Genomic DNA, 23,435 nt, shown 5'->3' with positions numbered 1-23,435 from the left:
ATGGACTCTTCTAGGGTTTGAAGGTTGAATTCTTGGATTAGGTTTGGCAGTTGAGCTCCTAATTGCATTCAGTTTTCCTGTTGTTCACTTGTAGCCATGAGACACTGTTCTTCCAATTCTGTATTTGCCAAGAGACTGCTGCCAGAGACATCATTTGCTTTCCTGTTCAGTGTCTCCCAGGTTGTAGTTCCTAAGTTGGCAAAGAATGTGCTGATCCATGTGGGAATATTCACTGATGACTAGACAGGTGGGAAAAAGCAGGGTAATACATAATAAATGTGTGTGTGTTAGAGTTTACCAGGTGTAGCAAAAGTAGCAGCAAATGAAAGCGTGGGAGATGCGCATTTAAATTTGAATTTCAGATAAACAATGAGTCATTTTGTAGGATAGGTATGTCCCCAGTTTTATGCCCTATATTTTATCTGATAACCTGGGTAGAGTGTGAGTGTGCCCCATTCTTATTTTCAAAGGACATCTTTTATTCTGAGATTTATCCATCCTCATTCTTGCTGTTGAGATCCTTTATTTTGTGAAATGCTTATAACAGTAGATGGTAGTTGTGGGCATGCGTTTGACAAAATAAAATTAGTGACCCAATGTTGAGTCCCACTAGCAAACTCTTTTGAAATTTTATCGGTTCACTAAATATGAAAGTATAGGAAACTCTGCACTAAAATAATGCTCCACATGAGAAATTTAACTCAGATTTTTTAAATGGACATAATTTTATTTCCTATAATGAGTTTAGTATGTTTCTTCCTTTCTGATAATGAAAGTTTATGTAACATTTTCTGTTCTTCTACTTCCCTTGGCTTCTAGCCAACTTGGGGTCATATTTAATGCAAGAGGAGTGGTACTTATATTCAGTTTCATATTTTGCCTATTTGTTTCCTCTTTCATCAGACTTGTTTCCCCTTTTTGAACCCCGTTTTATGAATCACATTATTCTATGACTTTTTGTTAGCCACATAAAAATCTTTTTGGAAAGAAGTGTAAAAATAAATTTTAGCAATTAGCAAAGATGTCAGTGAGTGAACAAAAGCCTTAATCACTTAGAATGAGCCTCTGGGACTATAATTCTGTGATTGGAGGCCATCTACAGCCTAGGAAGGAGGCTCATGACAAGTTCTTGCTTGCTTGTCACAGCTTTCCTCCGGTTTACGAGGCTGCCCCTTAGCAATAATACACTTGGCAACCTGTACCGGTACCTGCTTTTGCAAGTGTTTCCAGTTCACCTGGGCTCGTGTTTGGGAAGACAAGGAGGGTGTGTCACCCTTCTCTCTCTCTTCTCACTTTCCCATCCCCCTGCTCACCCCTTTGAAAACTGTTACTGCTGCTGAATTGATTTGTGTTGTGTCTGAAGCATTTTGATGCCCTGCACTGATTCTATCTGTAATAAATTTTTCTACCCAGGCCACAATTGACCTGGTGATTGGCTATCATCCACCTTCAGCTCCACATCCAAATGACCCCGGTGGGACCAGCGTGCCAGGCACGGGAGGTAAGCTGACTCTCCTGAAGGCCCAGCCTATGCCTTTAGTAGGGGAATCTACTAAAGGGACACAAGGACTCACCAGGAAAGCTTTCTTGTCACTAGACACTATGGGCTTCCCTGGTGGTTCAGTCAGTAAAGAATCTGCCTGCAATGCAGGAGACCCAGGTTCGATCTCTGGGTTGGGAAGATCCCCTGGAGAAGGGAATTACTACCCAAACCAGTATTCTTGCCTGGAGAATTCCATAGACAGAGGAGGCTGGTGGGCTACTTTCCATGGAGTCGCAAAGAGCTGGACATGACTGAGCGACTAACATTTTCACTTTTCACTTTCAGAATCTCTAAACTTCCCTGCCTAGCTAGACAGGGCCCCGGGAGGCAGGTGGAGCTGCCCTGAACTGGGACATTACAAGAGTCTACCAAATACCCTTTAAAGGAGAAGAGACTGAGACAGTTCCTTGCTGTTCCTGAAATTCAGCCTCTGTCCATGGGTGCTAGATTAAAGAGTTTTGGATCAAGTAGAAAGAAATAGCTTTATTGTTTTGCCAGGCAAAAGGGCCGCAGCTGGCTAATGCCTCAAGACTGTGTGTCTCACCCTGGAGGAAGTAGTGAGGAGTCACAGTGTTCAAGGAGTGGGGTGTGATCAGCTCGTGGACATTCTTCTGATTGGTTGGTGGTGAGGTAATTGGGAGTCAGCATCATCGACCTTCTGGTTCCAACCAGTCTGGGGTCCATGTGCTTGTGGGCAGCATACAGTGAGCTTCTTCCTCCTGGTTGGGGTTCCAGTATCTGCAAAACAGCTCAAAGGACGTGGCTCAGAATATTATCTATATAGTCCTTGAAGAACTAAAGGTCTTTGACTTTGCTTCATAGCTAAAGTATTATTATTTTGTCTGGCTTTACTGTTCTTTCTGCATGTTCTCACTTCTCTGATGAAATTTGTTCTTTGACTAAAGCTGTTATACAGACAAAAGGCAGGACATGAGTGGGGGGTCTATTCTGGAAAGCCTCCAAGGTTCCTGCTTGGGTACCTGATTGAGCAGCCTCATGAGACCTCCCAGCACACAGACTCCAGCAGGACGTCCCAGGCAAGGCTTTGCTTAGGGTTTGTAGCTTGCACCCTGGACGATGTCAGCTGGTTGTGAGTCTCAGGAGTGGTCTCTCCCTTCACATGTCTGCACCTCCTAAATGTGCCATCACCAGGCTGTGCGCTCAGTCTCCTGTCTCACGGGTTGAAGCCCCTCTCTCCCCCTTGGCCACAACCCCTTCCCACCTCCCAACAGCCCCCCTCTCTTTTAACCAAGTGCTTCTGGCTGCACAACCCACCTTGTGCTCCTTGTTCTTGGACGTGAGCTGTGGGTCATTCAGGGTGCTGCTCTGGATGGGGTTGGGTCTCAGGGTAAATTTGGGGCTGCAGGTGGATGGACATCTATAAGACAGGCCTTTCACACAGCGGAGTCCGACCTCCTCCTGGTATCTTTCCAGGGTGACACGATGCTTCATGTCTCTCTGTGCCTTCTTCTGCCTGAAGGTGTGTCACCAGGCACCCCCGTCACCCCAGCCTTGCCGTGCACCCCAGGAAGGGAGGGCCCACTCACCCCGCCACGCTCACTGCCACCTGGGCACTCTCCTTCCTGGGGGGGTGCCGTAACCCTGGTTCCTGCCAGTCTTGGTTCTCAGGACCTACCTTCTCTGCATTTCTCAGAACTCAGTGCTTTGACCACCTAACGGGTTTTCTCAGCACCTGCAGCAGCACCTCCTTTCCTGTCTCGTAGTGTCTGTCCCCTTCCTGTGTGACTTTCTGTCTGCCTCAGTCTCATCCCAGCCATTGCCCCCACTCACCCACCCTGCAGATGGCTGACTATTATGGTTTGGACCTAATTATTGACCCGGAAGTTGTGTGTTCAGCATTAGTTACCTGACTCCTTCCTCCTCAGAGATAGTTATGACTGACATAGCCCCTTACCTCTTATAAGGACACCAACACATCAGCAATGCTCTCTGCCTTCACCCTCTTCCCAGTGGCACCTCAGGCACGCTGCTTGGTCCTCTAACTCTCTCGGCCTCACAAGGGCCTGGCAATGGCTCAGGAACATCTGTGGCTCCCTTTGCTGTCACAGCAGTGATGACAGACGCACCACAGAGGAAAGTGGGGTCCTGAGCAGCACTCCATGAGGGGATGGCCCGAGTGGTCCAACCCTATCCTTCCCACCGCCTCCGCCGATGCCTACAGTCATCAGCATTTGCTCTGGCCTGGGAAGGACAGTGGGTACTTTTTGGCCCAAAAAATGCACCCTCAACTGGTGGGCTGTCTGCTGGAGCCACTGAATTGGAAGAACCAGGGTGTCTTTTCTTACCCTGATATTTTCCCTAAGCCACTCCCTGTTTCCTGTTTCTTAGTTTCCTAAGGCTGCTGTAATAAGGTAATAAGAAACTAGTGGCTCAACCAATGGAAATGTGTCCTCTCTAGTTCTGGAGCCTAGATGTCTGGAGTCAAAGTGTCCAATGCTTGGTTCCCTCTAAGAACTGTTCCGTGTTTCTGTCCCAGCTTCTGGGGGTTGCTGCCAGTTCTTGGTGTCCCGTGGCTTGTAGACGCACCACTCCCGTCCCCACCTCTGTCATCACATCATGTTCTCCCTAGTGTCTCAGTCTCACATGGTGTTCTCTGCATGTCCGTGTCCAAATTTCTCATCTTATTTGGACACCAGGCATTGGATTCAGTCCACCCGAATCCAGTGTGATCTCCGGTTAACTTGATTATGCCTGCAAGACCCTATTCCAAACAAGGTCACATTCTGAGGTTACAGATGGACATGACTTTTGAGAGGACAATATTCAACCCTGTATAGTGAAAGTGAAAGTCGCTCAGTCGAGTCTGACTCTTTGCAGACTCCTCTGTTGGTGGAATTCTCCAGGCAAGAATAAAGAAGCAGAGCCAGTATTTAATGGAGCCATAATATTGGAGTGAAGCCACTCCCTTCTCCAGATCTTCCTGACCCAGGGATTGAACCTGGGTCTCCCTCATTGCAAGTAGATTCTTCACTGTCTGAGCCACCAGGGAAGCCCTTGTATACTGGTAGATAAAAGGCAGTTTCATTGTCTTTATTCCATTTCAAGAGCCAGGATAAAGGGCCCTTTTGTGATACCCTTTCAGCTGGGCCTTTAGAGGGGGGAAAAAATAGCTCTGAGGTTCATTCAAGTAGAAAGCATAAACTTATAGTTTACAGTGAACTAGCACCACACAGATTCTTAGTATTGAATATTTATGGAGTAAAGAAATTGGTTTTTGGGTATTCTGATTCATTGCTTGGTGCTGCAGTGCTGAGGGTGGTGAATTCTTTAAGATACAGCTCCTGCTCTCCAGGAACTTTCAGCCAGGTTTGGAGACAAGACTTTTCCTGAAGGTATAACATTATGGATAACAGCAAGGGTTTTGGAGTCAGACTGGCCTAGGCTGGATTCTGTGTCTGTTGTTAATTAGCCATGTAACCTTGGTTAAGTCATTACCCTTTCTGAATCTGTTTTCTTTTACTGTAAGGTGAGGAACATAGTAGGACATCATGATGTGGCTGCAAAGATTAAATGAGATAATGCATAGAAAGCACTCAGCCCAGTGCCTGTCCTAGAGTAAGTCCTACATGAATGTGGTCTTTATTTTTATTATTACAAAAAATAATTCTGGATGACTTGTAGTCATGAGCTCAGTTGAGTGCCTCAGTCTTTATGAACATTCAAATTGTTTCTGCTAAAAAGGAGAGCTATTAGAAAAGAATGATCTGAGTCACGCTGAGATGACTAAGTGCTTTCTTGTTAAATATCAGGGGAAAAAAAACAACGGATTGTGTTTTAGTGGACCAGGAAGATTTTGAGAATAAGCAGTTTACCAAGCTGTTGGGAGTACAGGCAGAGGTCCCATCTCCTGAGACAGACCCTTGTGAGCCCAAGCTCAGAAAACATGCCATTTCCCTGGAGCAAAGGCTGCTTCCTTAGCAATGAGAAAAGCATCAACTCTTGAACTTTTAAACTCACTGGGGAGAAAACCCTTGATTCCAGACTCCCTTTGCCCGAGGCTCCTTCTCCTCGTGGGTTGTCTGGGTAGCACGGAGCTCCAGCAATGCTTATGGATTGAGTCTCCCATCCTCTTAGGAAGCTGACTCCCAGCAGGTTCTGTGGCTGGTGGCCAAGATCTGCTTCATAAATTCTTTTTAATATCTGATACTGCTGGATGAAGATAGGAAATGAGCCAGAACTTGGGTTCTGTTTATTTGAATTTCAAACAAAGAATGTTGATGAGCTGTGTACACAGGACAATTGTGTGTTAAAGTGTGAAATGACAGAGTGAAATTTCTCTATTCCAAAAATGAACAGGTTTCTTTGATCCGGAAGTACTGCCTTTGTTCTACAAGAGTAACCTTCACCATGACTGGGTTAAGGGTAGCATTCTGAATATTGATTTCATAATCTGGCTAAAAGAAACTTTTGTTCAACACTTAAAAAACTCTGAATGTTCTAGATTATCTGGATGTGTTAAGATAAAACTCTTTTTGTCTTAATATGACAATTCAACTAAGCAAGGATATCTTTGAGTCCTTAGTACAACTTAATGCTAGGGAAGACCCTAGGAACAAAAAACCAACAGCTTACAGTCTTGGAGGAAATAGGTCTGACAAACGTGAGACAGAGAAATGACAGCAGGGCAACCGTACCTCCTGCCATCACAGACTTTAACATACAGACGATCAGGCCCAGAAATTGGTTTTTCCACTTCCCTTAAATTTTTTTTTAAGTTTGTTTTTTTTGTTTTTTTTTGTTTTTTATGTGGACCACTTTTAAAGTCTTTAATCTGTTACACTATTGTTTCTGTTTTATGTCTTGCTTTTGGACCATGAGACTTTGGGGATCTTAGCTCTCTGATTAGAGATCAGCACCATCTGCATTCAAAGGCAAAGTCTTAACTACTGCACTGAACCGCCAGGAAAGTCCCATCACTTCCCTTAAATTGACTCTTTAAAAAATGTTACAATTTTATATAAAAGTAATGAGTCCACTCCCTCTAATTTAAATACATCTTTTCAAAGTTTAAAATGTGACTTTGTTGGGGGTGTTTTTTTAGTTCAAAAGCAGTATATGCTTATAAAATTATAAACACAGGGAATATAAGACATAAGAACATACAGACCTCTCACAGTGCCACCCTCCTGTGGTAACCACTGTCGACCACTACTGATGTTGATTTTTAAGGTTACCATCCACATAGTGGTTGGAAATATTAAGGATAGAACACAGAAGTGCAGACGTTCAGAAAAATTCAGCTCTGCAAATTGAAGAAACTAATTATGACCATAGATTATGGGAATGAAACAATCTGGAGGCTCTTTTTTTTTTTTCTTAAATACTCTTTAAGAGCAATGTTCAGATCAGATCAGATCAGTCGCTCAGTCGTGTCCGACTCTTTGCGACCCCATGAATCACAACATGCCAGGCCTTCCTGTCCATCACCAACTCCCGGAGTTCACTGAGACTCACGTCCATTGAGTCACTGATGCCATCCAGCCATCTCATCCTCTGTCATCCCCTTCTCGTCCTGCCCCCAATCCCTCCCAGCATCAGAGTCTTTTCCAATGAGTCAACTCTTCGCATGAGGTGGCCAAAGTACTGGAGTTTCAGCTTTAGCATCATTCCTTCCAAAGAAATCCCAGGGCTGATCTCCTTCAGAATGGACTGGTTGGATCTCCTTGCAGTCCAAGGGACTCTCAAGAATCTTCTCCAACACCACAGTTCAAAAGCATCAGTTCTTCGGCGCTCAGCCTTCTTCACAGTCCAACTCTCACATCCATACATGACCACAGGAAAAACCATAGCCTTGACTAGACAAACCTTTGTTGGCAAAGTAATGTCTCTGTTTTTGAATATGCTATCTAGGTTGGTCATAACTTTCCTTCCAAGGAGTAAGCGTCTTTTAATTTCATGGCTGCAGTCACCATCTGCAGTGATTTTGGAGCCCAGAAAAATAAAGTCTGACACTGTTTCCACTGTTTCCCCATCTATTTCCCATGAAGTGATGGGACCGGATGCCATGATCTTTGTTTTCTTAATGTTGAGCTTTAAGCCAACCTTTTCACTCTCCTCTTTCACTTTCATCAAGAGTCTTTTAAGTTCCTCTTCACTTTCTACCATAAGGGTGGTGTCATCTGCATATCTGAGGTTATTGATATTTCTCACGGCAATCTTAATTCCAGCTTGTGCTTCTTCCAGCCCAGCGTTTCTCATGATGTACTCTGCATATAAGTTAAATAAACAGGGTGACAGTATACAGCCTTGACGAACTCCTTTCCCTATTTGGAACCAGTCTGTTGTTCCATGTCCAGTTCTAACTGTTGCTTCCTGATCTGCATACAAATTTCTCAAGAGGCAGGTCAGGTGGTCTGGTATTCCCATCTCTTTCAGAATTTTCCACAGTTTATTGTGATCCACACAGTGAAAGGCTTTGGCATAGTCAATAAAGCAGAAATAGATGTTTTTCTGGAACTCTCTTGCTTTTTCCACGATCCAGCGGATGTTGGCAATTTGATCTGGTTCCTCTGCCTTTTCTAAAACCAGCTTGAACATCAGAAAGTTCACGGTTCACATATTGCGGAAGCCTGGCTTGGAGAATTTTGAGCATTACTTTACTAGTGTGTGAGATGAGTGCAATTGTGTGGTAGTTTGAGCATTCTTTGGCATTGCCTTTCTTTGGGATTGGAATGAAAACGGACCTTTTCCAGTCCTGTGGCCACTGCTGAGTTTTCCAAATTTGCTGGCATATTAAGTGCAGCACTTTCGCAGCATCATCTTTCAGAGCAATGTTAGTTTACCACAAAATTGAGCAAACTATACAGAGATTTCCCATATACCCTCTGCCCCTGCCTATGCATGGCTTTCCCCACTATAAACGTCACTCAGCAGAATGTACTTTTTTTCAATTTACAAAGGATGAACCTTCATTGACATATCATAATCATCCAAAGTCCATAGTTTACCTTAGAGCTCACATTTGGTGTTGTACATTCTAAGGTTTGGACAAACGTATAATGATATATATCTGTCGTTATAGTATCATGCAGAATATTTTAACTGCCCTAAAAATCTTCTGTGCTTTGCATATTCATCTTCTCCCCAGCCACACCCCCTAACCTTTGGAAACCACTGGTGTTTTCATTGTCTCCATAGTTTTGCCTTTTCCAGAATATTATAGAGTTGGAATCAGTCACAGTATACAGTATACAGTCTTTTCCGATTGGTTTCTTTCACTCAGTAATGTGCATTTAAGCTTCCTCTATGTCTTTTCTTGACTTGATAGCTCTTTTTTTTTTTATTTCTGAATAATACTCTATTGTCTGGATTTACCATAATTTATTTACCCATTCACCTACTGAAGGACATCTTGGTTGCTTCCAAGTTGCAAGGCAGTTATAAGTAAAGCTGCTATAAATATCCGTGTGCAGATTTTTGTGTGGACATAAGTTTTCAACTCCTTTGGATAAATACCAAGGGGCATGATTGCTGGATGATAGGGTCAGGTATCGGAGAAGGCAATGGCACCCCACTCCAGTACTTCTGCCTGGAAAATCCCATGGACAGAGGAGTCTGGTGAGCTGCAGTCCATGGGGTCGAAAAGAGTTGGACACGACTGAGCGACTTCACTTTCACTTTTCACTTTCATGCATTGGAGAAGGAAATGGCAACCCACTCCAGTGTTCTTGCCTAGAGAATCCCAGGGATGGGGGAGCCTGGTGGGCTGCCGTCTATGGGGTTGCACAGAGTCGGACACGACTGAAGCGACTTAGCAGCAGCAGCAGGGTAAGGTATGCGTAGTTTGTAAGAAACCATCAAACTGCCATCCAAAGTGGCTGTACCAGTTTACATTCTCACCAGCAATTGAGGAGAGTTCCTGTTGCTCCGTATTCTTATCAACATTTGGTATTGTCAGTGTTTTGGATTTTGACCATTCTAATATCTGTGTAGTGGTATCTCATTGTGTTAATTTGCATTTCTCTGATGACGTATGATGTAGAACATCTTTTCATATGCTTATTTGCTAACTGTGTGTCTTCTTTGATGAGGTTTCTGTTAAGATCTTTGGCCTGTTTTTAAACCAGGTTGTTTATTTTGTGATTGTCAAGTTTTAAGAGTTTTTTGTATATTTTGGGTAACAGTCCTTTATCACGTGTATCTTTTGTAAATGTTTCCTCACCATCTTGGCTTGTCTTCTAATTATCTGGATATTGTATTTCGCAGAACAGAAGTTTTCAATATTAATGAAGCCTAGCTTGTCAATGACGGCTTTCGTGGATCAGATCTTTGGTGTTGTATCTAAAGGGTTCATTTTTTTTTAATTGATTTGGCTACACTGGGTCTTAGTTGTGACATGTGGGATCTTCGATGAATTGCTGCATGTGGGATCATTAGTTGTGGCGTGCAAACTCTTAGTTGCACATGTGGGATTTAGTTCCCCAATCAGGGATTGAATCCTGGCTCCCTGCAGTGGGAGCACAGAATCTTAGCCACTGGACAATCAGGGAATTCTTTAAGAGGTTCATTTTTAAGGAAGGCTTCCTTGAAGCTCTTAATGTCAAAATGACAAAGGCTGCATACCTTGGGGCCTTGGTGACTTAACTGAACATGAATGGTGTCAAAAAGTCCACTTTTCTTTGCTTGCCCCTTGAGACTGTTCCTATGACAGAGGGGTGGGCTGACTCAGACCACAAGCTTGACATTCTGAAAGTTTGTTATTTTGCTGACTTGGTTTGCCAGATGTCATTTAGTTTGACTGGAACCTACATTCCCATGGCCAGAATAAACTATTTTTAAAATCTCACATCTATTTTTGAAGAACAATCTGTTTAAAGTGTATATCCTTTGGTTCTAGAAATGCAAAAAAAAAAAAAAGTAGCTAGACTTGGCTGCTTCAAATTCATTCCATTCCACGGATGCCAAAGTCATTTTGCTTGAAGTTAAATTTAGTCCAGTTCAGAAAACACTTACTGACACCTGTCTGTGGAGCATACAGAAGAGAGAAAGGAATTATTTGCCACCAAGGAGCTTGTGTTTCAGTACAGAGGTAAGATATAAACATAATTGTAGATCAGAGCTAAATATAATAAATTCCTCAAGGGAAGACTAAGCTAATTATTACATGGGAAACAATTTCTTAGAGAAAATACTTTTTGGGCTATATTTCAACTGTGTATCTTTATTACTTAGTACAGCACTTGGAAAACCATAATTGTTCAATAAATGCTCAGTTGATTGAGTGAATGAATGAATGAGTGAATGGTGGATGAGCAATAGATACAGTTTAAATTTTTGTTCAAGAAGGGCATTTTGGTGAACACCAGAGTATAGGCCAAAGTGACTGATACATCCAGAGAGTAATAAAATGGAAGCATGTTCCTGAGGTCTAGGAGTACCAGACTGAGGATAGTGTTTTTTTCCAATGGAATATTTATTTTAAATTAAAGATTTTTTTTTTTGGCTGTGCTGGGTCTTTGTTGCTGCTTGGGTTTTTCTCTAGTTGTGGCAAGCAGGGGCTACTTGCTAGCTGTGGTGTGCAGGCTTCTCACTGTAGTGGCTTCTCTTGTTGCGGAGCACAGGCTCTAGGGCAAGTGGACTCAGTGGCTGCAACTCCCAGACTCTGTAGAGCTCAGGCTTAGTCGGTGTGGTACATGGTCTTAGCTGCTCCGTGGCATGTGGGATCTTCCTGGACCAGGGAGGTGAATTCTTTACCGCTTCACATTGGCCGGCGGATTCTTTACCACTGAGCCACCAGGGAAGCCCCCAGACTGAGGATTAATAGACCTTGAGGATCCATGGAAAACGTTCTGGACAAGGGACTGTTGTTCAGAGCTGCCCTGAAACATGACCAATGTGTTAGAACATCAGTTGTAGGCACTCTTTCTATGATTGGGTCTCTAATTGGCTTTATCCAGCAAATTGATGGTATTAGACTATTTCTCCCACTGAGGATATTTAGGAAAATCAAAGTGATCATAATACACAGATGGTTCTTAAATATTAGACACAGTAAAATCATCAGGGGAAATCTTTAAATGTACAGATTTCCAGCACCTAGCTTCAGAGACTGATCTGAAGTGCAATCCCTCCGGTGTGTATGGTTAACAGGAACTTCCAGGAGATCCTGATGAAGGCTGATGTTGTTTTTTGTTTTTTAAATATTATTCATTTCAGTAATTTATTTGGCTGCCCCGTTTCTTAGTTGTGTCCCTCTGGATCTTCAGTCTTCCTTGTGTCTTGCAGGATCTTCAGTTGCAGCCTATGAACTCTTAGTTGCAGTATGTGGGATCTAGTTCCCTGAAAAGGGATTGAATCCAGGCCCCCTGCATTGGGAGTATGGAGTCTTAGCCACTGGATCACCAGGGAAGCCCCTGAAGGCCAGTTTTGGAGTTCACGTTGAGAAGCCCTAGAGTTGAGCATTTTAATCTGGTTAATGTTATCTTGTCCAGACTCAGAGCTCTTGGGCAGCATTTCCTAGATGGGCTCACGGTGTCCATCGATCAAAGGCAGATGCTGCCAGACTTTCCCTGCAAGCCCATGTTTGTATCGCTGTTCAGTTACAGACCTTTCTATGGTACCTTTGCTTTGGTCAATGTATTGGAACTATTCCATAAGATTCTTAGGGCCCATATAGTGTGATTTACCCCAAAAACCAGAGTAGAGAGAATGAATTGCTCATGCTTGAATGCAGACATTTATTCCAGCATGTTAGAAACCCAGCAAAGTTATTATTCAACATTCCAGATAAATCAGCATGTCATCTCCAAAATATTTTCATGCTTATAAATTTACTCTCTCCTGTTCTGCTTCATACTTTTTAACTTGCACTGATTGTATCATACCAACTCTTGGTCCTGATTTTGCCATGACCTTTGGCCCAGGGTAATTAAATTCTGCCTTAACCAGTACCACCATTTAACAAGACCTTGTCATGAGAAGCATAGTTAGTATCACAGGCAGAGATTGACATTCTAGGACTCTGGAAAAACAAGGTTGCTGTGTTTAGGAACAGGAAATAGTAAATATTGACCAAAAAAAAAATTCATATAGAAAGAAGTCTCCATCAAGGAATGAAAGAAGATTAGCTGGGATGGTGACCCAAGAAGTGCATAGGTGGAAAAGATGAGAGGCATGGGAAGTGTTTAGATAAAGGTGCTTGCTGGTCAGGATGGTCTTGGTCACCCTGATTGCCTGTTTTCTCTGTGAAATAAGAAGTAAGATCATTAGTTGATGGTGAGGAGGACAGAGCATTAGACATTTTCAAGGTAAAAGTAGGTGGGAGTTCGAAAGGGTAGAGGGATTTGACCATCTTGGCCAATCAATGGCCATCTCAAACCAAGATTTAGGACAACTTGGAGGTAGATGCCTTGGTATGATACCTGGTCAATCCTGTGAGTCCGCTGAAGGTTTGAGATCATGAAATTAAAGTGACTCTAGTCAGACACGGCTGAGCGACTTCACTTTCCCTTTTCACTTTCATGCATTGGAGAAGGAAATGGCAACCCGCTCCAGTGTTCTTGCCTGGAGAATCCCAGAGACGGCGGAGCCTGGTGGGCTGCCGTCTATGGGGTCGCACAGAGTCGGACACGACTGAAGTGACTTAGCAGTAGCAGTCAGTAAGGTGTGTGTCCAAGTTCAGTTATCTTTGTGAATGAGTGTAGTCAGTAGAGTGTCAAATGAACCAGGTGAATACGATCAAGGGAGGGATTGAGGGGCACCTGGAGGCATAGTTGCCGTGTTAGATCCCATAACCTAAGGGGTTGGGAGAAAAGCAAGGACACGAAGGAAGTGGGAGCGGGGGACATGATGTGACCCATAGCTTGTGGCAGCATGTGTGGCTGCAGACTATGGACTGGAGCGCCAGAAGGAGCAAACTGGAAAGATCTGAAAGATGGCCAGTGTAGTGGGTCGAACAGTGTCCCCCGCTCCCCGCTTCCAGTCTACACAGAACCTCAGAATGTGAACTGTTTGGGAACAGGGTCTTTCCAGAATGTAATCTGTTAAAATGAAGTCATCCTTAAATAGACCGGACCCGAAAGTCAATGACTGGTGTCCTGTGAGAAAAGGTGAGGACCCATGGACACGTGGGGGAGGAGGCAGAGATTAGAGTGATGCAGCCACAAGCCAAGGAACAGGCCAGGAGCCACCAACTAGTAAGAGGCAGGGAAGGATTTTTCTCTAAAGGCTTCTGAGGGAGCATGGCCCTGCCAACACCTTGGTTTTAGAATCTTGGGATTTGGGTCTCTCAGAATAAATTTCGGTTGTTTTAAGCCACTCTGTTTGTGCTGCTGCTGCTAAGTCACTTCAGTCGTGTCCAACTCTGTGCGACCCCATAGACGGCAGCCCACCAGGCTCCCCCATCCCTGGGATTCTCCAGGCAAGAATACTGGAGTGGGTTGCCATTTCCTTCTCCAGTGCATGAAAGTGAAAAGTGAAGTCGCTCAGTTGTGTCTGACTCCTAACGACCCCATGGACTGCAGCCCACCAGGCTCCTCCCTCCATGGGATTTTCCAGGCACAGTTTGTGCTACTTGGTTACAACAGCCCTAGGAATAAATTACCACCAGCAACTTCCTATTCAGTCAGCAGTTCCTGGTTTACTGTTGCTCCCTGTGGTTATGAAACACTCATACTTTGTAGATCCTCTTAGCCGTTCTTCAGCTTACGCCTGGGTCTCAGTACAGAGCATGCCAGCACAGCAGCTCAAGTTGGGTAGTGAAACAGCTTGTGCTGTGTGAAGTTTGGCAGTGCCCTAAGAGCCCTGGTCTTTCTTTGGAACACTTAGGGTGTCAGCATTGTTTAATCTTGTGCAGCTTCCCCCCACATAAAGGGGTGATTTCCTGCCCAAATAAACTTTCTCCTGCTACTCGGAGATGCAGGTGGTAGGGATCACTTGGTGCAGTTTCCTGCTGATCCTTCCTTTCAACCTAAAGTCTGACTAGCAGAAGGTGTTTGCAGAATAAACTGGCTCTTTGTCTCCTGCAGGCTCTTTCTGGAGCATCCATCAAGAGGTTAGTGATTAGGGCTTGTTGAGAGCCCAGCACTGCAAAGGGCTATGATTTACCACTTCCTCTGCCATAAACAATGGAAACAGTGACAGACTTCATTTTCTTGGGCTCCAAAATCACTGCAGACAGTGACCACAACCATGAAATTAAGATGTTTGCTCTTTGGAAGAAAAGCTATGGCAAACCGAGACAGCATATTAAAAAGCAGAGACATCATTTTGCCTACAAAAGTTCATATAGTCAAAACTACGGTTTTTCCAGTAGTCATGTGCAGATGTAAGAGTTGAACCATAAAGAAGGCTGAGCACTGAAGAACTGATGCTTTCAAACTGTAGTGCTGGAGAAGACTCTTGAGCATCCCTTGGACTGCAAGATCAAACCAGTCAATCCTAAAAGAAATCAACCCTGACTATTCATTGGAAGGACTGAAGCTAAAGCTCCAATACTTTGGCCCCCTGATGAGAAGAGCTGACTCATTGGAAAAGACTCTGATGCTGGGAAAGATTGGGGGCAGGAGAAGAAGGTTGGATGGCATCATCAACTCAGTGGACATGAGTTTGAGCAAATTCTGGGAGATAGTGAAGGACAGGGAAACCTGGCGTGCTGCAGTCCATGGGGTCCCAAAGAGTTGGACATGACTGAGCGACCGAACAACAGCAACAACAACTGCCATGAATAACCACCAACCCCACATGGAACAGTCCACAGCAGGGAGGAAATCCTTTTTGGGCCGAGAATGGCCCAAGGACATTCATCTTAGTTGTTGTGTGTGCACAGTCCTGTCTGACTCTTTGGGACCCCATGGACTAGAGCCCACCAGGCTGCTCTGTCCATGGGATTTTTCCCAGAAGAATACTGGAGTAGGTTGCCATTTCCTCCTCCAGGGGTTCTTCACAACCCAGGGGTTAACCCCACATTTCCCATGTCTTCTGCATTGGCAGGTGGATACTTTACCACCAAGCCACCGGGGAAGCCCTTGTCTTAGATGGAGGAAACCTAAAGCATGTGGCCCAGCCATTGCCCAGTCTGAAACAGGTTTGCACAAGGGGAGCCTGACCCTCTGGGCTTCCCTAAGGCTGGAGCCAGGTTTGAGAGGGGCAACCCCTAACCATAGTGTGCTCTTGCCTGAGCTCCCAGTGGGAACTTTGCCAGACTGCTGGAGAACGATACCAGAAAGCTGGAGTAAGGGTCAGGATGTCCTCATTCCACATTCATCAAGCCCCTGCTGTGGAAAAGGAGGGAGTGTGTCCAGCACGGGGCAGGTACAAAGAAGAGAAGGGCAAGCCCCCTGCTTCTGAATAGTGGATGGTAGTAGGAGGCCCACAGTCCAACAGATGCAAGATCACGTGGTGAGGTGCTAGCAGGAGAAGGGATTCTTTCCATCCGGTGCGGATGGGTGGGACAGACTTAAGACTGTTTCATCTGGAACTTGAGGGAGGTGAGGAGCCCACCTGGTGGAGAACAGTAGGAAGGGCATCCAGGCAGCAGGCAAGCCCTTCTTTTGATGCTTCTTTAAGAACAGAGAAGAAGAAAATCTAGGAAATTTACTTTATTGTTTATTTCTTTTGGCTGTGCTATGCAATGGAGAAGGAAATGGCAACCCACTCTAGTATTCTTGCCTGGAGAATCCCAGGGACGGGGGAGCCTGGTGGGCTGCCGTCTATGGGGTCGCAGAGTCGGACACGACTGAAGCGACTTAGCAGCAGCAGCAGCAGCAGCGCTATGCAAACTGCGAGATCATAGTTCCCTGATCAGGGATCAAACCCATGTACCCTGTATTGGGAACACAGAGTCTTAACTGCTAGACTGCCAGGGAAGTCCCAAACCTAGGAAATTTAGACTGGAGAAGGACGAATAGTGTGGAAACTTAAAAGGCGCCCTTAAGCGCCTTTAAGCCTCTCCTCCTGGAGAAGGAGGAAAAAAAGAGGGTTGGAGATTTCATTGTGTGAATTAACGGTGCTGAAACTGGATAGATCAAAGGAAATGTCAAACAATTAAGCAGGTAGCAAGCCCTGCAGGCCTAGAGGAAGAGCATTCCAGGAAGGAGAACAGCAGTTGCAAATTCTTTGGATTGGGAGGAAATGGAATTTGCTTGAGGAATAAGCAAGGCCAGTGTTTCAAAATGCTGGGAAGAGAGAATCATCAAGGGTTTTGCTTCTCTCTCAGAACTGAGTTAGCTAGAGTCAGTTTCTGTGCCTGCAAGTAAAAGATAGTTAATAGCAAGTTGAGTTCTTTCAGGAGTTCTGTTTTTCTATTGATAACCTCTGTGTTTTTTGAGGGAATGTCACTTTGTTTTGTTAACAGGTACGTTGATTATCTGTTAAGATTACTGTTTTGTTATTGCCCTTTGTGAGTTTCCTTGTCTGTTTTGCTTGTTCTTTCAGATAAAATTTACTGTTTTATTAATGTTGCCAAAAATTGTAAGTAAAATTAGCAATTATAGAAATAAAATGTTTTTTAGAAAAAAAAAAAAAAGAATAGGGAGGGAAGAAGAGACCCAGATTATTGTGTAGAGGGCTGCTGCTGCTAAGTCATTTCAGTCGTGTCCGACTCTGCAACCCCATAGACGTCAGCCCACCAGGCTCCCCCGTCCCTGGGATTCTCCAGGCAAGAACACTGGAGTAGGTTGCCATTTCCTTCTCCAATGCATGAAAGTGAAAAGTGAAAGTGAAGTCTTGCAGTCGTGTCCAACTCCTAGCGACCCCATGGACCGAAGCCTACCAGACTCCTCCATCCGTGGGATTTTCCAGGCAAGAGTACTGGAGTGGCAGAGGTAGCCCTTCTTCACCTGTGGCTTCTCTGGGGTTTCCTGGTGTCCTAACAAAGATATTGAGGAACCAGGAAGAGAGCATTGCCTTTACTAGATCCAGTCATAAACCAGTGAGGGAGAACGCGGATGTGGTCTTGGTTTTAGCTCAGTTCTTAATAATGTAACAAGTTGTTTCTGCTTTCTGGACCTCAGTATTTCTACCTATAAAACAGGGTGAGGGGCAGGTTGGATTTAAGATCTTTTTTTGAAAAAAACAAAACAAAACAAAACACTTTTATCTTTATGCTCTTGATTTTTCTAGTTTCTTTTATATAGCTATTTTTGACTGCGCTGGGTCTTTGTTGCTGTGTGAGCTTTCTCTAGTTGCAGTGTTGTAGCCACGCGTTCCGGGAAACAAACTCACTCAGAAGGACAATGCAGACAGTGGAGGGAAGTTTATTACACCGGCGGGCCCAAGGCAGAGTCTCCTCTTAGCCAAGGACCCCCGACCAGTTTTTGTGAAAACTTTATATACCCTAAGTGTACGTGCCCAAACCCACCTCCCCAGATTCCCTGAAACTAGTCTGAACAATGGAAAAGAAAGATACAATCAAAGTTAACCCATGATTCATATGCCTTAAGCCCAGGTAGCTAACAGTGGACAATTATCAATAGGCCTGTGGTCATACCCCAGTAAGCATAATAGAATGTATGATTCTATTCGGTTACACAGATAATTAGGGTATTCTTTTAGGGATGGAGAGTCTAGGTATGAGCCCTGGGGCTTTTCCAGGGGCCTGGTTTTCCAGTTGGTACGTCATTTCCATAGATACTGAGCGTATAGCTCAAAGGCCACAGCCCCGCCCTAAATGGAGTCCTGCTTTCAAGATAGAGCCTGTTCTGTTTCCTCCTTCAGCAGCAAGCAGAGGCCACTCAAGTTGTGGTGGATGGGTTTCTTATTGCGGTGACTTCTCTTGTTGCAGAGTACGGGCTTTAGGGCACAGGCTGAGTAGTTGCAGCGTATGGTCTTAGTTGCTCCGTGGGATGTGGAATCTTCCTGAACCAGGGATTGAACCCGTGTCCCCTGCATTGGCAGGTAGATTCTTAACTGCTGAACCACCAGGGAAGTCTCTGGATCGAAGGTCTTTAAGGTCCATTCTTGTCAAAATTCTGTGAGTTTGTGACTTCTTGGAAGACTGAGGTGTGGCTCCAGAGAATGTTGGGTCAAAGAAGCAGAGAGCAGAGGAACAGAGCGGGAAGGCACGCGCGATGAACTGGAGACGGGGTTGGGGAGGGTGCGGCCTCAGAAGACCCTGCAAAGTGCCAGGAGGAGAGCTTCTCACTTCACAGAAGTCTGTGTGATCCCAGTGTCCAAAGCCATGGAAGGTGAAGCACGAGCATTCAGGAAGGGTCCTGAGCTTATCGAGGAGAGGTCGTGGTTGGTCTTTGTGGAACAGGAGCCAGACTCGGATGGGACGAGCATGAATGGAGGGGTGGTGAGGAGGAATGTTCTCCCTGGGCTAAGCGCTGGGGAGACCCTTTACTTCCTTGTGGTTGTCCGTTTCTCACTCTGCGCCCTGTCCCCCATGCTGCTCACTGACTGCCTCCCTTCCCTACCCCATTACTGCTCTTTAGGAAGTGCTCCAATAAAACGGACTTCTCAATAAAAGTTTAAAGAAAAAAAAACAGATTAATTTGTCGGGAGCTGTTTTGTGCCAGGCACTATATTAAAGGCCTTGCGTATAGATTAATTTTATCTTTACAATAACCTTTTGGTAAATCCCATTAGTTCCCCCTTTTTATGAACGAGGAAACTGAAACAGATTGAGAGACTACTCAGAGTCACATAGCTCAAAACTGGAATTCCCACGCAGACAGCATGACTCCAAAGCCCAAGCTTTAAGAGCCATGCTACGGGGCAGTTGGCTGGAACTAATTCATACTATGATGTGAGTGACTGGCAGATGACTCCATATGGAAATTGTCTCCTACCATTTCCATATGGGATCATCAGTAAAGGAGGAGGTTCAGGATCCAAAGGCAGGGAGTACAAATGCTGGTATTTTTTAGACAAGGGAGTTAGTTGGTCTTCTAGTCTTATATTGTACAGGTTATCAGGAGTTTAAACTTTCTGTGTATTAAGAAAACAGTAACTGAAGTTTGTCATTAAGTTTTAAAAAGTTTGTGAGTAATAAAAGGAAGAAACACAGAAGACAGAGTTGATGTTTGTTTTTGATAGGAGAGAAAGATCCGTGCATATTTGAAGGCAGAGGGAAGGTCCCTATGGGGAAGGAGCCACTGGAGGTACTTGAAGGGGGGACCATTTAGAGGGTCCTCAAAGAATCAAAAGAAAGTGGGGTCTCAGGGATGGGAGGGGGTTCACTCAAACCGTGTTTTCCCCACTGAGTGTGAAGGGAAGCTAGGGGACAGATGCGTGTGGAGGTGACAGACCGGGAGGGTGGAGCGAGAGTATGATGACCACCTCGGTCTGCTTGGCAGGAAACTGGAGGCCAGTTTCTCTCCTACCATGAGGATGGAGAGGGCATTCGAGATCAGGAAACTCAGGCAGAAAGGAGACAGTGCAAGACCTCACGAGGAAAGTTCTAGAGAAAAGACCTGCAGTGGGAAGGGTGGAGTGGAAGTCTCCCCAAGTCTCCAATTTCCCCGGCATTTCCACACATCACAGTCCTAACCTCAGGCAGATCCCTGACCTCAAGCTGGTTCCCAGATCAGAACTGAGTGATGGTGGTCTGGCTGGGTCCATCCGTACCATCTCCTCTTCTCAGCTCCCCATGGCCTCTGGCATTCTCCTAGTCACCTTGAAAACAGCCCGAATGAATGCCGTGTTGCACGTGAACGCATGTGCCTAAAGAATCTAGATCTGAGTCACAGCTTGTCCCAAGTCACTGTCACCAAGAAGCGTCTCCCTCACCTGCTGCCTCAGTAGCATGGAAAACTCTCTGGAATGTTGAGACTCATACAGGATGAGGACTGTCTCTGAATGCATCCCTTTTTGGTATTTCAGAAGAAGAGGAAGATGGAGGTGATGAGGACATGTTGGACAGTACGGTCAGGGGCCCAGGGCCCAAGGGGCCAGGAGGGACCGTACCGGAAGCTCACCTTGCCCGGAGGCTCACGAAAGCCAAGAGCAGCCGCCGCATGCTGTCTAACAAGCCACAGGACTTCCAGGTAGGAACAGCCCCAGGGCCCCACATCCCTGTTGTACCAACACCGTGTTGTCCAGCTTCTGGCAACTGTGGTGGTGTTAGAAGAGCTTCTGCCTGTGGGCAGTGGCTTAACCAGTAAAAAGGGATGTAAGGGCATAAACTCAATGAGAAGAGCTCCCCATCTTTCTTCTGCAAGCAGCAGTAAGTGTTGTCAATCCGGATGAGGCTCTTCAGAGAAATAAAATTCCCTTTTGTGGTAGGAAGTGAGAGTCATGTCTGACTCTTTGTGACCCCATGGACTGTAGCCCATTAGGCTCCTCTGTTCATGGGATTCTCCAGGCAAGAATACTGGAGTGGGTTGCCATTCCCTCCTCTAGGGGATCTTCCCAATCCAGGGATCAAACCTGGATCTCCCACACTGCAGGCAGACTCTTTACCATCTGAGCCACTAGGGAAGCCCAAGAGCTAATCAAGGAATGGAAGCACAGGTGTTGTGTCTTCTCACAGCTCTGGCTGCTTCCTTGGGAGATAGCCATGGAGGGTGTTAGTACCTCCCAGGGATCAGGAAGACCAGGTAGGAGGCTGACTCTGGGCAGCAGCCTCCACCCTGCCCTTCACTTTCCCAGGCCAGTTCTAGACTACTGCAAGCCCATGACCGCTCTTGGTTTTGGCAACCTGATCCCAGTTCCCATCACGAGAATGGGCGCAGGTGGACGCTCCCAGTCCTTGAGCACCAGTACATGGCAAAGCTGCGCTGGCCTGGTTTCAGTGGTCCTTACGGGCGAATGAGCCAAGGTGACACCTGTGGATTCTCTTACACATTATGCTGGGAAAGGTTCAGTGACGACTCCCTTCTGTACTTGCAGATCCGGGTCCGAGTGATCGAGGGCCGGCAGTTGAGTGGCAACAACATCAAGCCTGTGGTCAAAGTCCACATCTGTGGCCAGACACATCGAACAAGAATCAAGCGAGGGAACAATCCATTTTTTGATGAGGTAAACGGGCAAATGCATGTCCTGGTGCGTCTGTTTTATTTACGTGTACCTTCTCAGCTTCCGCCCACTTCTCTACAGTCCCAAGTGGGAGAGGAACACATGTGCAGGCTCAACTGCACACAGAGGACAGAGTTCTAGCCTTAAACATTCTGTGCTAAGAACCCCTGGGTCTTGGAGTCACATGGCCTGCTTCATTATTGGTTCTCAGAGAAGCCCGGTGTCTTTCTGATGGTTTTACAGCAACTTCTGGAGGGAGCCCTTCCAAATGGGTCCTTGCGCCTCTTATTATGGACCACACAGAACACTTAGGACCTGCCTTTGTGCTTTTTAATTAGCAGATGTCTCTGAGGGGTGACTCCATGTGACTTAAGTAACCCAACTTTATAAAGGTGTCAAAACCTACTTGACTATAAAAACAATATAGGTTAGAAGAAGCAATTATGAGCAGAAAGGGTTTTTTCCTCCATGATGAGATTATACCCTGTTCTGATGACCTCTTCTGCAACAGTCTTCAAAAATGCTGAATACCTTGACGGTTGTCTTCAATGCCACAAAATTCCACATTTAGGACTGTGAAGAGAAATGATAAATTTGGGGAATTTATCACATGCCAGCCTTACTCCGCCGAGCAGCCACGTTTCTGAGATTCCTGGGGCCTCATGCTCTGATCTCTGGGGCCAGGCATTTCCTACCACAGCTTCCTCTCACAGTTCCTTTTAGTTCCCAACAGCTTGCAATCCCAGCCCTGGTATTGGTTCTTTTTTTCTCTGTTCACAAAAGGAACGGGTTTTTTTCTGTGTGGTGCTCCTGGTTGTTTTCCTGTGTTTTCTTGGCCCCCAGCTTTTCAGAGGCTCCATTTTCTTCTCACTTTGGGCTTCTCCTTAGATGAATCACAGACACCAGCAGGCAGGTAGTGTCAAAGCTAACATGAGAGGTGGGCGCATTCAGAGATGGGCACTGGAAGTGGACTTTAGGGAAGGCTGGGTGAAAGTCATGATGGGGGACAAGACAGGATTGCAGGAAGGACAAAATATGGGACCCTTGATGCCTAGAGCATAGAACCCATCCAGGTGTTTACTGAAGGAAGTTATAAGGCTCAAAATAGCCTGGAGTTAAAACTCCCCTCCCAGTCCTCCCCACTGTTCTAAGAAAACAAAGAACTCTCCTACCCGGAGAAAAAAAATGGCCATAAAGATTGATTATGCTCAGCTCCCAGCCAGTCCAGCCTCTGGCCAATCTCCAGAATTCCTTGCCCCAGCTGTTTAAGAGATAACTACTCCAGACAACCTTGGAGAAGAACAGGCCCCCTTAAGACTGTAGATTTCCACAAGTATGCCTATATATACTTACTCTTTTCTTGGGTTAGTGCAGAAGCTCACTAATCTGACTGCTGCCCCTTCTCACCTCATTAAATGTGATCTGTTCCTGTAAAGTGCCGGTGTCTTTTTTTTTTCCAAACCTCGCCTTCTCTAACTCCCTTACCCTACATTTGTAATGTGGGACATTTACTCAACTACATCTATAGGAAGTCCACCTCAAAACTTACCATTTTAATACTTTTGAAATTAGATTTCTCAGTTAAAGGGAAGAATCAAATAACTGAGCTTCTAAAAAGACCATAAATCAATAAAAAGATTTTACAAAAAAATCTCTAGTTTACACACACATTTTTAACCAAGTGATTCAACTTGGCATCACCAAGGACAAATGGACATGTGTGTCCTGATGTGATATAATGGGAGTAATCAGCATCACTTGTGTCGTTTCTTGTCCAGTGGTCAACTTGAATCTAACAATGAGGAAACACTGACAAAAATCCAGACTGTAAGATATTCTGCAAAGCAACTGGTCTTGATAGAAATAAATAACAAAAATAAGCCAGGAGTACTGTTCTAGATAAAAGGAAACTTAGGAGATACAACAACCACATACAATGTAAGATCCTCGAGTGAATCCAAATTTTTTTTTAAAA

At 45.1% G+C, this 23,435-nt stretch overlaps 1 protein-coding gene across 6 annotated transcripts in view; it reads left to right on the top strand.

Moving 5' to 3' along the window:
• Positions 1-23,435, top strand: part of MYOF (myoferlin) — a 178,137-nt gene that overhangs the window by 53,354 nt on the left and 101,348 nt on the right. For all 6 annotated transcript variants that reach the window (XM_086378710.1, XM_086378713.1, XM_086378711.1 and 3 more), the window contains exons 5-7: positions 1,414-1,501; positions 20,327-20,490; positions 21,335-21,463. In XM_086378710.1, coding sequence (XP_086234836.1) covers positions 1,414-1,501; positions 20,327-20,490; positions 21,335-21,463 — 381 coding nt within the window. The remainder of the gene's footprint in view (positions 1-1,413; positions 1,502-20,326; positions 20,491-21,334; positions 21,464-23,435) is intronic.

The sequence above is a fragment of the Bos grunniens genome, chromosome 26, assembly GCF_055505025.1.
Source record: "Bos grunniens cultivar Pamir isolate PY7600 chromosome 26, Bosgru_T2T1.0, whole genome shotgun sequence".
Lineage (NCBI taxonomy): Eukaryota > Metazoa > Chordata > Mammalia > Artiodactyla > Bovidae > Bos > Bos grunniens.
The sequence above is the reverse complement of the archived record's forward strand: the minus strand, read 5'-3'. Positions and strand labels throughout refer to the sequence as shown.